Source organism: Cyanistes caeruleus, chromosome 2 (genome assembly GCF_971803275.1).
Source record: "Cyanistes caeruleus chromosome 2, bCyaCae1.hap1.1, whole genome shotgun sequence".
NCBI lineage: Eukaryota > Metazoa > Chordata > Aves > Passeriformes > Paridae > Cyanistes > Cyanistes caeruleus.
Genome location: NC_141702.1, coordinates 109,600,649 through 109,615,967, shown reverse-complemented (window position 1 = coordinate 109,615,967; position 15,319 = coordinate 109,600,649). Strand labels below are relative to the sequence as shown.

Below are 15,319 nucleotides of genomic sequence, written 5' to 3'. Positions count from 1 at the left end.
ATTGTGGGCGAGTGGGATCTATTATTGCATTATGGAGGCTGCTGCTTCCCTGAACAGGCTATGTTTTGTGTGTGAAGCGGGCCCACACCTGCTGGAGCTGGGACCTGGAAATGCGGAGGACGGAAGGCATGAGTCTGTGGTTTCCTGCCGTGAGGGGCATGTGCCTGCGGTGGGGCATGCGCACGGGGCTGCTCTCCGCCGAACGGCTGCGCTGTATGAAAGTGCCACCAACGTGAGGGTAGTGTTCTGTCTCCAGGGTTGAGGAGGAGAAAACGGAGGACGCCAGTCTTCTCAGGGGGCTGTACCTCGGGAGGGAGTGCTGAGAAGGCCTGTCCTCCTCCAACTGAAAAAGACCAAGAAGAGTGGAGGAAAAGGTGTCAGGCAAAGACTTGACTCGCCCCTGGTTTGTGATGCGCATGCTGCGGACATCTTCACTGGCGGATGAAAAATGCTTTTGCACTACACAGGGCCTTACTTACTGCTCTCTATGGCTATCAGTTCCCAGGGTTGCTATGGGCACCATGGAAGCCTGTCATTACAGGGGACCTGCCATGCTCTCCCAAGCCACAGGTGGACCAGAGCGACACCAGCAGTGCCAGGCTCTGCTACTCTGTCCCCTCCTCTGGCTCTTCAGGCCACATGCCTCACCTCTCTGTTCCACTGGCAGCGCTCATCTTGGCACGTAACTAGGCTATTCATACATCTTGCACATAGGTAAGAGTTAAACTCTGAACACATTTGGAAATCACATGAATGATTAAAGGTGAAACAGTGCTAAAATGATTATGTGTATTTGAAAGCGAGGGATTTTCAAGGGCTCTTTCAATGGCTCTCATTAAAACCCACTCCAGTGATTTGAAAAAGCAAGTTTGGGGGCTGTTAGTAGACTTTTCTCACACTTATGCTGTTGGCCTCCTGATACATTTTTATATTGAGTACCTGCAGGGGGAGTGTTAATGCTTCCAGTTCTGGTAAGCAGTGGATAGGCAGCAGCTGGACAGGCAGGCAGAGTATAATTCTCCTTTCAGTGAGAAATTCAAAACACAGGACCATAGGAGGACATGAGGAGAAGATGCACTCTTAGTTTCCTTTTCTGCTTCTGTGATCCTGGGATAACCAGGAGAGGGAGGAAGTACACCCACTGAGGAGAGTTTGTGTCAGGATGAGATTGCAGCCCCTACCTTCCCTTTATGCTCTGAATGGAAGAGAGAGGCATTAGGGGAATGACTTCAGATCCTTCACCCTGAAAGTGCTAAGCCCTTCCTTCCCTTTCTACCTCTTTTATGAAACTAGCACTTTCATAAGGATCATAAGTCTAAATCTCCAGAATCAGACTTTTTCTCCTGGAATCACTTCTTTCCTTTCAAAGGAAGGAAGGGAAAATGGGAAATGCATTCCCTTCCTTGTGCTGCATTTCTTTTCAGGAAGTCTCTGCAGGTGAAATGTGGAAAGGTGATATTGGATTTTCTTTAAGCCAAAACTGCTCTCCTTACCTTACTGGAGATGTTGCCCTTGCACTAGAAAGAGCTGAATGTCATCCAGTGTCATCTCTTTCCTGTCACCTTCAATATCTTTGCAGTGCCTTGAGGCAGATATCTTCAGAAGCGCCTGAGAGCTACTCAGTTCGTGGTTGGCATTAAATGTGAAAAGCAATTATTCACAGTCCTAAATGTACTGCATGTCACTGCATAGATCAGAGTCTCAGATAATAATAATGTAATGCTGTCATACAGAGTACTTGAGAGAGACAAATAAAATCTAGACAGCAGCTCTAATTTCTCATAAAGACAACCATGTCCTCTTTGCATAGATAGTGTAGAAATTCAGCCCTGGGTGTTCTATTTGCAAGCTGCACAACTAAGCATTACTAGAATTTTTATTCCTAATTTTTATTCCATATTTGGGTTCAGCATATTGTATGATTTCCAAGGTATATATCATCCCAATATGGGAAAGACTTCTCAGATCTCAAAGGATCGCTCCAGCTATCCAGAGAGACCTCCTCTACAGGACCAAGGAACTTGCTCAGGCCATGAAGAAGCAATTACAACCCCCCATCAGTAAGTGCACTTTGGTATTGCTGCCTCCAGGATGAAGCTGAGCTTACAGACATGACACCTTTTTTCACCGATGCTCTAATGCTTAAATTACTCAATCAATGGTGAAGATGCTGCCCCCCTTCATCCCTTTGCAGCAATCAGGCTGGACAACCTTCCATCAGGCCTATTCTGCTCTGTTTGGACAGGATCAGTAGGACACTTTGTATGTGAAGTCCCAGGAGAACGTGATGTTGATAGAACTCAATATATTTTACAGATATAAATGGCTTCTCTTCTCATGTGGAGGGAAGACAGAGGAACTGACTTTCAAAGAATCACATCATCTACAACAGGCACCGAATGCAGACCAATGGGAATTATAGTGAGTGAGGAACAATGAGTCTTTCCCTCTGCCAATGTCCATTTCTCACCACTGAGAAATGGTCTCTCAGATCCCTTCAGAACAGCCCACAGACAATGCTGTAGAAGGGAAAGGAAATCAAGACACACAGCATCTTTTCCCCTGCTGCCCTCTCAAAGCCTCAAGACAAACAATTTTAAGCAAGTTCACTTGTGGCACTCTGGTGGCTGTGTGAGAAAAGAGGCCGAAGATAGCATCAAGATGATTTAAAAGAGTGATTTTAACTACACAGCTGAGTTGGTGAGAAAAATATACTAGTGCCTCTTCACATTGGGACCTTTTCTAACAATGAACTCTAGGACTAAGCAAAATGCACTCTGAACCCTGCAGAATATATTCAAGGATAGGTAAAGCAGAGTAAATATCATCTCCCACTTTAATTTTTCACTTCTCTTGTGGCTTTTTAGATGTGACATCATTTTGACAGGCATGTTTTAGTCATGTGTATCCCCATTTTGTACAATGCCAACTGCACTAGCAGCAGGGGAGATTGAGAGTCAAGAAATACCTATGAGCACAGACCTAAGCATAGTCAGAAATAATTTCTAAAACTCATATATGTATGAACACTTGTAAGTCTTTTCACTGCAGAAGGCAGCAGTAAGTTGCCATCCCTGTCAAATATCAGTGAATTTATGCAGCGTACTTAAGAACTTGACAGATTTTTAAATTATATTGTGAGGTATGGGTTTAAATTATTTCCAACAGTAGCAGTAACCTTATGTCAGGATTAATAGGTAAACGGAAGTTCAATCTTCTCTTCCAGTCATTCTTTATCTATTTCTATAGCTTTATCTGCACACTAGTGCATAAAAAGACCCCGAGTCTTATTAGGACATCCCTGAAATGCATACATTAAAGTAAACCCTTAGAGCTTTGTTAAACAGATGTTCTGAGTGGTGCACAGAGAGAAGGGCTTGAACAGGACATAGTTTCTGTTCTCCTTTTACAATAGGTCTTCCCATGAGATCTGTGCTCTGCTGCAGCCATTTTCTTGTCATCTGAAACTGGGATATACCTAGTATGTGAGAATATTTGGGTCAGAAACTCCCCCAGGCTATTCAGAGCCTCCTCTGTACTTGACTTTCCTCACAGCAGCATCTGATCATTCTATGCTCCCTCTTACACCCACAGTTTTAACGAGGACAGCACCATCTCTCACATTTGAGCTACAGTATCTGTCCTCCAAAAGACTGAAATATTTGAAGAAACATTTGAGTTCTAAATGAGGCTAATTCAGGGAACTAAAGGCTGGTCAGCCTGGAAAGGAAATGGAGCAAATCCTCCTGGAAGAAGGAGCATTTCCAAACATATGAAGAAGAAGAAGGTGCAGTCAACATGGATATGTGAAGGGGAAATCATGTCTGATGAACCCGAGAGCTTTCTGTGCTGAGAGGACTGGGTGGGAGGTTGTTGATCTTGACTTTGGTAAGGTTTCTGACACTGTCTCCCATAAAATCTTCATAGACAAAACAATGAAATATAGGCTAGATAAGTAGATAGTGAATTGGACTGAAAACTGTGTGGGGTCCTGGTCATAAAATATCGTGTTCGGAGAAAAAATGTCCAATCATTAATGTTGTAGCCAGGGGCTGACAATGCAGCCACTACTATTTAACAACTTAATCAGTGACCTGGATGATGGGACAGAGTGTACCTTCTGCAGATTCACAGATGACACAATAGTGGGAGGAGTGGCTGACACACCAGAAGGTTGCGCTCACATTCAGCGGTGCCAGGATAGGTGGTGAAAAGGGAAAAAGGAATTTCACTAAGTTCAACAAAGGGAAGTGGGGAGGAACAGAACACACTGTGGGCCACCTGTTTTGGTAAGGTGCACAAAGGGCCAACAGCCCCTCAGGACACACCAGGAGTGCAGCCAGCAGGCTGAAGGAGATGGTCCTTCCCCTCTGCTCAGCACTGGTGAGTCACACCTGGAGTGCAGTGCTCCAGTTCTGAGCTCCCCAGTACAAGAGACATGGGGACACATCAGAGATAGTCCAGGGAAGGGTAACAGAAATGATAAAGGGACTAGAAGACCTTTAATTTGAGGAGAGGCTGAGAGAGCTGTGACTTTTTAGACTGGAGAAGAGAAGGCTCAAGGGAATTCTTAACAATATTTATAAATACCTGATGGGAAGATGGGTCCAGACTCTTCTTAGTGATGTCCAGTGAAAGTAAAAGAAGAAAGGAACAGAAATTGAAATACAGAAAACTCAAATTAAAGAAGTTTTTATCATAACAGTGATTGAACACTGGAACAGGTTGCCCAGAGAATTTGTAGAGACTCCATCCTCAGAGATATTTTGATTGGACATTGTCCTGAGCAACCTGCTCTAGGTGATCCATATTGGAGCAGAGGGTAGAACTAGATGATCTCTAGAGGTCCCTTCCAACCTCAGGCAGGCTGTGATTCTATGACAATCCAGAAGACACTGTCTTTCTGCCAGTTATAAGTGATGGCTCATAGACTGGAGCCAGAGAATGGATTAACAGAAGAAAGCATCAGAGCAGGGATTCCCCATTTGCTTTCAGTGAGTACACTAATGACACCAAGGGATGATCACCAGGTTTTGGGACACCAAAATGACGTCACAAATGGGTACAACAAAGCCTACCTGTCATGGTAATTCAGCATTTAGTGAAATTTTTACCTATCTTACAGGCTCAGTTCATATTTAAAGATAAGGAAGATTTACTCACCTACACACACATACACACACACACACACAACTTAATCACAGTTTTAATCAAACCCAGAGAAGCACAAGCATGAGCTACAGGAAACATCTGCCATTGCTGATGAGGCCTTCAGTATTTTCACTAGTGAAGTCCTTGGTCAACTTCTTATTATTGTCCCAGCTGTCTGTTCCTCCATATTTGCTGCAGCTAAGGAAAACAGGTTTCTACTTTCCTTTAGGCACCAAGTGCCTTTGAGTGTTAATAGCTGGTTTTGTGACAGCAAATGGAAAAATATGAATATCACTGCACAGCTGCAGTGGTAACTGAAGGATTCAGACATCAAAAGAACAACTAAATCCCAGTCAGCTAAAGAAGTCCAGTATTGGTCAGTATGTACAAAGCTAGGCCACAGAGATAATAGAGGGTATTTCAGAACATAGGAAAAAAAATAAAATGGTTTGCTGGAGAACAAAGGCTGCCTAATATATTAGCAGTAATCACCCCCAATCCCATTAATTTACCTTTTTTGCCTGCTTTTTAAATATTACTGTGAAGTGATAAGAAGTCTTTTTGCTGCACCATATCCAACTCCCCCAGTCATTTCACATAGGGGTGTATGTGCTCTGGCCAAGAAGGCCTCTCCAGCCTTCTTTAGCCACATTAAATATGTCAGTGAAGTGTCCTTGCTGTTGTTTACAGCTGGTTCTTATCAGCTGGCTCTTACCATGCCCATTGCATCTTGCAGATCTTGTGCTGACCAACCCCCCCAAAGACCATGGCAAATTCAGACACATTCCAACTCTGCCAATTCTGCCTTATGCAATTTCTAAATACCTGGGACATTCAACATATTTGCTTTATACAGCAAACACCTCTACCTAGGAACCTTGCAACTGGAATGCAGTCTCTATGAGAAGCATGTGCTGCTTCTGTTCCTCGTTCAGCAGGACAGCCCCACTCGTGCCTGCTGTCAGCATTGTTATCCTTTCTGTAAATGCTGCAGCCTCATACACCTCAGCAAGGAACACCTTGCCAGGTGATTTGCAGATTTGCTTTGATTCCTTTTACATAGATTCTTGTCTCATTCACTGTTTCCTTTGTGTAGCTCTCAGGGATCCAGAGAAGAATTTGGGCAAGACCTGAACAGAAAGATGTTCTTTTAATGTGCTCCAGTCCAGTGAAACTTACTTGGAGAATAAGCTCAAGAGGGAAGCAGAAACAAAATCACCATCTTCCAGACAGGAACAAGCAGACTGCACAAAAGTCTGTCATAGGAGGGTATCACTGTGTACGTGACTCAAAACTTGCAACTTGCCTGCTCTTTGCTGTGCTTATGGATTCCATGTGCATGAGAGATCTTCATCAACATATAAATACAAAAAGTTCTTAGGGGAACAATTTGATTGTCTCTTACACTGAACACTCTGGGACAGCCTTCTTAGAAATAAAGATTAGACATGACAGGAACTCTGTGCCTAGTGTATTATATTTTTCCAGCTAATCTAATAAATCACCTCCCACTAAAAAGTGAACTGTTTATAGTATCAGGGGACCCCAGGAAAAAAGCAAAACTGAAAGAAAAAAAGCCCCCTACAACTATATGGAAAAAACACAATAGGTAAAGAACATTTCTGTGAGTAAATACATGGTAATAGCAATGCCTCTCACTGAGGTAAGGTCGATGAGATGTATGTGCTGGCTACTCTAAGCTTTTTATTAGATATTTAGAAGAAAGATTAATTTTAGGGAGTTATTTTATGATTTGCATTGCTGTGGGCCTGTGCAGTGCGGATGTGTGGTTAGATTAGAGGGCATTCTCTTGCCATACACTCCTGATGCTGCTGAAAAACTATGTGGAGAAGATTTGCTAGCAACACCTCCATACAACTAAGCAGTTACTAACAAAACTCTGTGGGAGAGCATAAGAGGAGTGACTAGAGATACCCAGAATCACAACTGTGCTCTCCTCTTGTCCCTGTACCAAAATGGCTAAAAGATCTTCATGACAGTGTGTCCTTAGAAGGACATCACTGGCTTTTGGGAGCACTTCTAAGGTGTTCACAACATTTGCCAGCACTGTCAGAAGAGTTTTACACGAGCATTCATGCTTGGAATCAAAGACTTCTCCAGCACAGTTGAGGTTTCCTAAGATGATGCTATGCTAGGCAACAAGGTACAGACCCAGGGATCTTACCTGTCTCTGAGGACCAGTAGGTTCAGATTCTCGTCTCCTTTGTCGGAGAGCTGGTGCTGAATGTAAGGGGGAGTGGGCTGGACTTCCTGTCTGCTGTTCATGTCTACTGTCAGACACTGTTTGAGAAGGTCCTTCATGTCTATGGGAACTGTCCTCCTCAGTCACAGGCAGCATACCCCGACTTCGCCCATCATGAGTCTTCGGCCTCACTGCAGCATCTGCCCCCAGACGCCTTCTCTCCTCCCCATCTTCAATAGGCCTTAGTTCCTCAGGCTCCTCATCTGTGGTTCCAGACGTGCTCGGCTCAGCACCGGGGTGGAAGTCCTTCAGCTCTGTCTCTTTGTCAATGATAACCCACTCCTTGCTGTCAAAGTCCTCCTCCTCTGCGAGCGGCACCGAGCGGAAAGCGTTGCTGAGGGCCTCGTGCTCCACGGACGCGGACACGTCCATCCTGCCACTCGCCTGCCGATCAGCCTGGCCGGTATCGATGGACAGCATCTGGGCTGGCTGCGAGGAGCACACGAGCCGTGACGGAGAGCCAGGGATATCCATTCGAGACCTAGAGACACAACAAGGAGCCATTGAAAACACATCAGGTTTGTGGTTAATGACAGGGATCATAAGAGAAAAGACTTCTCACTCATTTCTTGGTACGCTTCAGAAAGACAGGCTTAAACAAAAATATTTCTTTAGAACCTATAATAGCATGAAGAAGTGCTTCAGTATTACAGCCTATTCAGCATGTCTTTCCCCTGCAGACAGGATGATAACGATTTTCCCCCAATAATGCCTTTCCCCCTTGTTAAGTTCTACTGGTTCATAAAAAAAACAAACCCAAACTATGTTCTGATCAATGTTTCCCATTTGGCCTTCATCTGCTGCTTGCTTTGCTTCTCTGCCTATCTCAGAGGCCAGCAAATTGCTGCACAAAGCCAGAGCGTCAGCTGCCCAGATTTTAGGACAACTGCAGTGTGTTTTCAACAAGAAACATCCAGAAGCCTTGCAGACTCTTCTGGGGGAAGACTTCCATGTGTGAGACATCAAAATTTTTGATGAAGAAAGGGGAAGCAAAGAAGGAGGTGAACCAAAAGTTAATGTAAATAAAATTGTGACCATTGGCCGCTGATTGAATGATTACATTGGTCTCAACAGTGAATCCTCAAGACTCTGCTAAAAGCAGCAGGAGGCTACAGAAGGTGAACAAACCTTCTTTCATGTGGATCTGCTTTTCCATCAGCCGTGGAGAGCCGCTCTGACTCGGGGCTGTTGACGCGGCGGTAGCGGAGGGAGCGCACTTGTGCGGTCGGGGACTCTGGAGGCACTCGGACAGGGGAACTGGGGCACACCCCGTTTCTCTGCTCCTCTTCCACCATGCACTGAGTCTGAAGGGGATAAACACAAAGAACTTCAAGATCTGGCCGAAGACATTGATTTCCATCCTTCACTGTTGCTCTGGACCTTCTCCCAGGATATGCTTTAGGCTGCATTTTCACAATCTACACAAGGAATGTCTGAGGGGAGGCAGGGTCCTTCTGCCCTGGCAATCAGCTGGTATTAAAAAAAGGTATGGATTTAAAATAAATTCAAATATTTAAATATCTTTAAAAGGTGGCCTATGCATTCCAATTACCCTGAGGGCTGATCCTAAGGAGTTCTCATGGGTTAACCTACTGCATACACAAACCCCAACTGCCTGTCCATGATGTCTAACAGCCTTGTTTGTCAACATTCATTTAAGCAGGGGCCATGCATTGCACTACAATATACAAACTTTTACATCTGGTCTGACTAAGGCATCTCCTAATTACCAGGGTGTTTTGTTTTCCATTTGTGTTTTTGTTTGCTTTAATCTCGGTCCTTTAAGCCAAGTCTTTCATGACATCCACTCAACCACAACATCTGTAAGAACTTTCCACAGAGCCAAGGTCATGCAGGGAGCTGAATATGCTCATGGACACGCTATCATTCTGTATTTCCTCTTTCATATTGCCTTATTAAATTTGATTTTTTTTAAATCTAGCAGCAGACAAAGGAAAAAACAAGAAAAGACAAAGGAAAAAGACAAAAGTAGGTGACCAACACAGCTGCCCTCTGCCTTCCACATTGCTGATTTTCCTTGGAAGAGAGGGGCAAAAGCAAAGAGACAGAATGGTCCAAGGGCTACAGTGGCAGCACAGGGCTTGCATTCAACACTGCTGTGTTGCCAGCCATGCAGCATCAGCTGCTACACACGGCCTCTGTGTGGGAATGTGTATGGAGAGTGCTTACCCTTTCCTGCCCTACATTCCCTTGTCCTCTATTAATGCCAGAGGGTCTGAACACAAGCAGCATCTCAGTAAAATGCTGCTGATACAGACAGTTGCCTTGTGCATGCAGTGTGTACATGGCAAGTCAGTCAGCGCCCATAAATTAGCAGACCTAAACCACTCAAGCTGGAGCTGGAATGCATAACTAAAGAGCCTTTGCAGCTCAGGAGAACTTAGAACTTCCAAGCATTAGAGGAAAAGCAGAATAGATTATAATTACTTAAAATGTAATCCAGTAATGACCAGGAGAAGGCTAGAGGCAAGAGAAGGTTAAATGTGTTTGTGAAAGGAGCAAAGTGCTGATGTAACTGTTGGGTAGCATCAACTTGTTAAGATTCAAGAGCAGAGAACTAGGGGATGGTGTGGAAGAACAATGACAGTAAGCCCTGTCCTTAACACGGAAATGAGAGAAGTAGGACAGAAGGAGATCTGAATTGTGTGCACAGAGAACTAATGATCATCTTAGAGAGTTATTAGTGAGGAAAAAATATGGCAAGATCTGCTTATCCCCTAAATACAAAGAGCAAGACAGGGAGAGACAGTTAATTCTAAGAAGACTGGAACATGAAGGATGTGATGCTGTGAATAGCAGAAGGGTATTTAAACACACCAGTGCCCTTGTGGTTCTGATGCCTCAGATTACAAGCAGAGGTAAAGCTGTGCCCTTAGGTATCAAATCTGAAGCATCTTTTTTTCCTTCATGTGGTGACTGTTACTTAAATAAAAACTGATCCTCTCTTAGAGAACAGTCAGACTAAAGATAATAAGTCTAGAGAAGCAAAAGGACAGGCAACAGTCAAATTAAAGATAATAACCCTCAGAGAGAAAGGACTTTAGCTTTGGAGAGCTTGTTGCCCTAGGCTTTGGTGCACAGACTGCTGTGTAGCTACAGAACCTGTCAGAGATGAAGTGCTCACTGCCATGTCACCTGGCTCTGCTGTGGAGCTTCTATAAACCTCTTCTACCTTTAGCTGCTGTTAGGACAGAACTTGTGAATCAGGTACCTAAGACATGACACACAACTAGCAGCACGCAGAAAGAACTCCCCTGTGCAAAGTCTGACAAGAGCATCAAAGCACCTGGTGGTAGAAATGTAAAGAAAAACACATAGAAGTTGCTAGGATTTTTCTGTAATACTCTTTTGTTTAATATATATTGTGTGAACAGTACTGTCCCTCTCTGTCAGGCTTCTTATTTCATATATCTTCAATTGAAAACTTTTGGGAATGCAGAGTTACCAGTGAGAGACAAAGAAATAATCTGAACATGGTTCATAATTTGTCAGTGCTGGGGAATGTCCCTGCAAGTTCTCAATACAGATAACACATTGATCCGAATTATTTGCATTGGAGAATTTTAAATTATTAGTTATTATTAAATTATTAACATTAGTTATTATTAAATTGGATTATTTCTTGTCCATCCATAATGTTTTCTAATAAGTCTAAGGATAGTGGAGATACCTATATTGCTGAAATAAAGACTAACTTTGTACCAGTAGAGACTGAAGTGAATTCTGGTCAGCCCCAGAAGACTAACAGACTTAACATGCCACTCCACAAAAGTCCATTAAAGACAGGTTTGTGATGTGAATCTGATGTGCCCTGACAACATTTTAATTCTGATGAATATTTCTCTGCTAGCAGATTCTGTATGTATCTGATGACTTGCCACTAATACTAATTTACTTGAAATATGTAAATTAACCTGATTAATAAACCAACTGACAGATTCTTATACTTGACATTTATCATGGAATCAACCTTCTCTGGAGATGCCTCCAAGAAATTAGGTAACATTTAAAAGAAAGAAATGAGAAACACCTTAGAGATTATGAGGAGAATCAACTGAAGTACACATTTTATGTATGTTAAGACAGCTTAAGATGATCTTGGAATGCAGAAATATGAGAATATTAAGTAATGGTTTCTCTCACTCTTCACAGGGGTGAAACCACTGTTAGATGCTCCTTATAGGTTTTCCTACCCTTAAAAGGAAAGTTAAAAAAAGGAAGAGAAAAATGAGTGATGATTCAAGGTACAGCTAAAAAGAGCTTATAAAGATATCTCTGATTACAATTATTTATCCAAGAGGTTAGGACACAATAAAATTTTGGTTTATAATTTCCAAGCCTGGGACATTTCTGATATTGTATCAGCTATGCAAGGACCAGAATTCCCTTGCTTGAAGTATCAAAATCCTACATATTGATATGATGGTAAGAAAGATTCACTTCAACATTACTGGCCCCCAAAATGTCACTTGCATAAAGATCTAAATTAATCCCAATGGCTTTTACTCTGTGAAAAAATTGTTCATAATTTCCCTTTTTCACAGAAAAATTATTCAATGCTTTTTGGGCTTACTACATAGGATGCTACATCAGTGGATCTGAGTGGCTTCTAGAAGTCTATGAAACCATGGCCCTACATCCAACAGTCACAGGAGACAAGGAAATGTTCTTTACTTTGCTGATGCTGATCCTGAGTTTGTTGCGATTCACATCTGTCTCTTCCCAAACTTCACCCTCATTGAAAGCCGTGTTTGGAGCCTGACCAAGACCTTCCACTGGCCGACCTGACAGGATGGGAGGAGCATTCTCTTGATCACTCAAATGTTCACCCTGAAGGACATCCTCAGTGTTCTCACGGAGCAGGTCCCCAGGTACTGGAGTGACATTAACCACCCTATAAAAGAGATAAGAAGAAAGGTAAAATTATCAGTATACAAAGAAGGAAGCCTATCACACTGCCCCACAGGAATTCCTTAGCAGATTTTAGGGTATTACTAAGCTGAAAATCAGGTAGTCCCAGATATGACATCCTGAAGCAGAACAGGAGGATTCCAAGTAATGAAAGTTACAAATACAGTGGGAGGGATCAGTGACAGCATCTTGGGACCCCTGATACAGAGGCTGAAAACTTCTTCACAAGTGCCCATCACACCATATTGAGCTCTGAAGAAATCTCTCCTTTTGCATGAGAAAATGAGGCTTACTAGGCCTTACAGTTTTTATCTTCTGTAACATAGCGATTATTGTTCCCTAATGTATCCCCTATTGATCCCCTAATATTGATCTTTAATGGATCCTCTAATGTCAGCCCCCCAAAAGCACCAAGACAGACCAGTGAACCAGGCCTTATCAAGCCTTTTCTGTTTGGACTAATCTCTACCTCTCAGCATCAATCTCTGTGTACCTTTGCAGCAGCACATGAAACACATTGTAAACAGGCTGAGGAGCTGTGTAGGAGGTTTGAGCAGTGCACCCATTCAGTTCTACTCGGCTCACTGTCCACCACCACAGACATAAATTAATATAAAAAAACTAAGATCAAGTGGTGCCTGCCATGCTTCTCCAACTTCCCAGAATCATAATGGTCTTGAAATCCTAAAAAAAAAGAAGAGTTTGTTGTTCACTGTCTGACTGGAACAACACTCACCCAAACATGGCTGCTGTTTGCCTGGTGTTCTGCTGTGGTGGAGTTGAGGTGCTAGTGGACAACAAGATGTCTGTACCAGCCTTCTCCCAGTCAAAGGCTTCATTTTCAGTGATGCCCCTTTCTTTCATGCTGTTCTCGAAAACCGACATGATTAGCTGGAATAGATTTACAAGAGCAATTTCTGGTAAGTAGGTTGAGAGAGGCTCTCACCAAAAATCTGAAGTATGTGCATGAGGACCAAGTGCACCTTTCAATCTCCAGTTTGCCTATGAAAGGTCCTAAGAAATGAAAGCAAAATTTATAAAATTGCAACAGTTGTTCCTCAGGTTGGTTGTGGCTTCATAAGTGAAATTTCTTCAAACCTACAAAAGAAATGCATGCACATTTTGACACTGAGTCAATAAAATCTTGCAGTTAACTTGTTACTCCAGCTCTAAATCCATAACTTTAATTCAGTTTTTCTCTAGATTAGACAGCACATTATGTAGAAAAGTACATTTGATATGCAGAGTTCAAGGGCTGCCAGAAGACATAAACAGAACAGGAAAAGGCAGTCCTAGGATGCAGACTCATTGCAGTGTCTGGCTCAAATATGGCTTAGTCAGGAGCCCCACTTTGTGGCTAATATACACAATGTGGCCTGACACACTTGGCTGCCTAAACAAATAAAATTCTAAAATGGGTATACAATTTTCTTTTTAAGATGGCAGGTAGAAATGTTCATGTTGATGTGCTTTATGCTTGTTGCTTTTCTAAGAACTGGCATCCTCTAGGAGAGAATAAAACTACTGTCAACAGTTCTCCATGCACCAATGCATTAGCAGAAAAATCTGATGTTCTGCTGTCAAAAGGAAACTGGATGCTGTAGGCCAACAGAGCTGTGAGGTCCTACATTTCTAATAAAATTATTTAGCTAAAAAATGCAGAACTGACAGGATTCAGCCTGTCAGTTCTCCTCTACAGGGAGAGACAATGTGATAGCAAATACATTCAGCTTACGCTATTGCATCAATGCTAAGTTATGAATAAAATTTAGCATGAGCAAACATCCTATTTGCAATTATATTCCACTTCTGTTTATCAGCATGATCAGAAGGACAAGAAAGCCTGCCATTTCCTACTACCTCCCACCAAACTGCAGCAAAATGCCTATTTGCAGCTTTCAGATGAGCCATATTTTTCCTCCATTTCGTGACCCAGAACCCTAGAATCAGGTCCACACTCCTGTGGTAATGCAACATTTGATTAACAGAATTTCCAGAGCTGGCTGTCAGTCAGACCAAGGCACAGGAAATTCTTAGGATTGCTTGTTTTCTGACTGCTACTTTGGAAATTATTACTGTCAAGTATCTTTTAGAAATTAAATCCTCACAAACTCAAAGACATCTTGCAAGAACTCCACACATTTGTAGACAGATGCCCTTATAAAAGCCATATTGGCTTCTGTTCATTAGATCATCTTCACCCATCTGTCCAGTAATCCCCGTCTTATCACAGCTTTTGATTCTTTGTGATGGACATGTCAGTATTAGGGAGCAGTATCTTCTGAAGCTATTTAAAAATTGCTAGTGCTTCTGCCACCTTCCATTCTTTTGACACTGAAAGCAGTCTGAAGAAGCCACATGATAAAATTAGATGTTCAGCTGCCTTATTCTAAGCATTCCTTCAAGGACCACTCAGTCAAAACAACTTTTGTTACTTTCTGCTATAACTGATTCTGTAACTCTTTGCAGGCCATTAGGAATTTTTCAGCCCTTTACTGTACTCCCTGTAGGGTCTTTTTTCATGGCTGAAGGATACAGGTGTCCTCATCTGCCATTATTCTCAAGCTATTTAATGGATTTACCGAGTCTTCTCAGCTTTCTCTGAAACCTTTATACTTCTGATGAAAGGTCAAAGCTTTACAAGGAGAGAAGAAGAATGGAAAACTGCACACAACACTGCTCCTGTAAAGCCATGCAAAAAGTTACTGGATCCTGTCTAGGGATCCTCTGCCTGCAGACAGAATTTTAAGACTCAGAAGAGTTTCCACAGTCACTGCAAGCCTCCCATGTTGAGTTTCCTTCTTCTGGACAAGACAATGTGCAATTCCAACTCTGAGTATCAAAACCACTAGTGGGATAAGGAAGAGGTGCAATATATTTCTCTATTAAAGATGTTACTGCCCATGAGGACATAAAGCTTAATTGCACATTATGTGCATGCCATGTTTTGGGCTGATGGCCCAGAGAACGAGA

General features: G+C 42.6%; 1 protein-coding gene across 6 annotated transcripts in view; it reads right to left on the bottom strand.

Annotated features, from left to right (window-relative positions):
• TTBK1 (tau tubulin kinase 1) overlaps nucleotides 1-15,319 on the bottom strand; it is a 103,283-nt gene that overhangs the window by 28,658 nt on the left and 59,306 nt on the right. For all 6 annotated transcript variants that reach the window (XM_086871672.1, XM_086871697.1, XM_086871681.1 and 3 more), the window contains 4 exons: nucleotides 13,083-13,237; nucleotides 12,110-12,329; nucleotides 8,543-8,718; nucleotides 7,337-7,895 (listed from right to left, as the gene is read on the bottom strand). In XM_086871672.1, coding sequence (XP_086727798.1) covers nucleotides 7,337-7,895; nucleotides 8,543-8,718; nucleotides 12,110-12,329; nucleotides 13,083-13,237 — 1,110 coding nt within the window. The remainder of the gene's footprint in view (nucleotides 1-7,336; nucleotides 7,896-8,542; nucleotides 8,719-12,109; nucleotides 12,330-13,082; nucleotides 13,238-15,319) is intronic.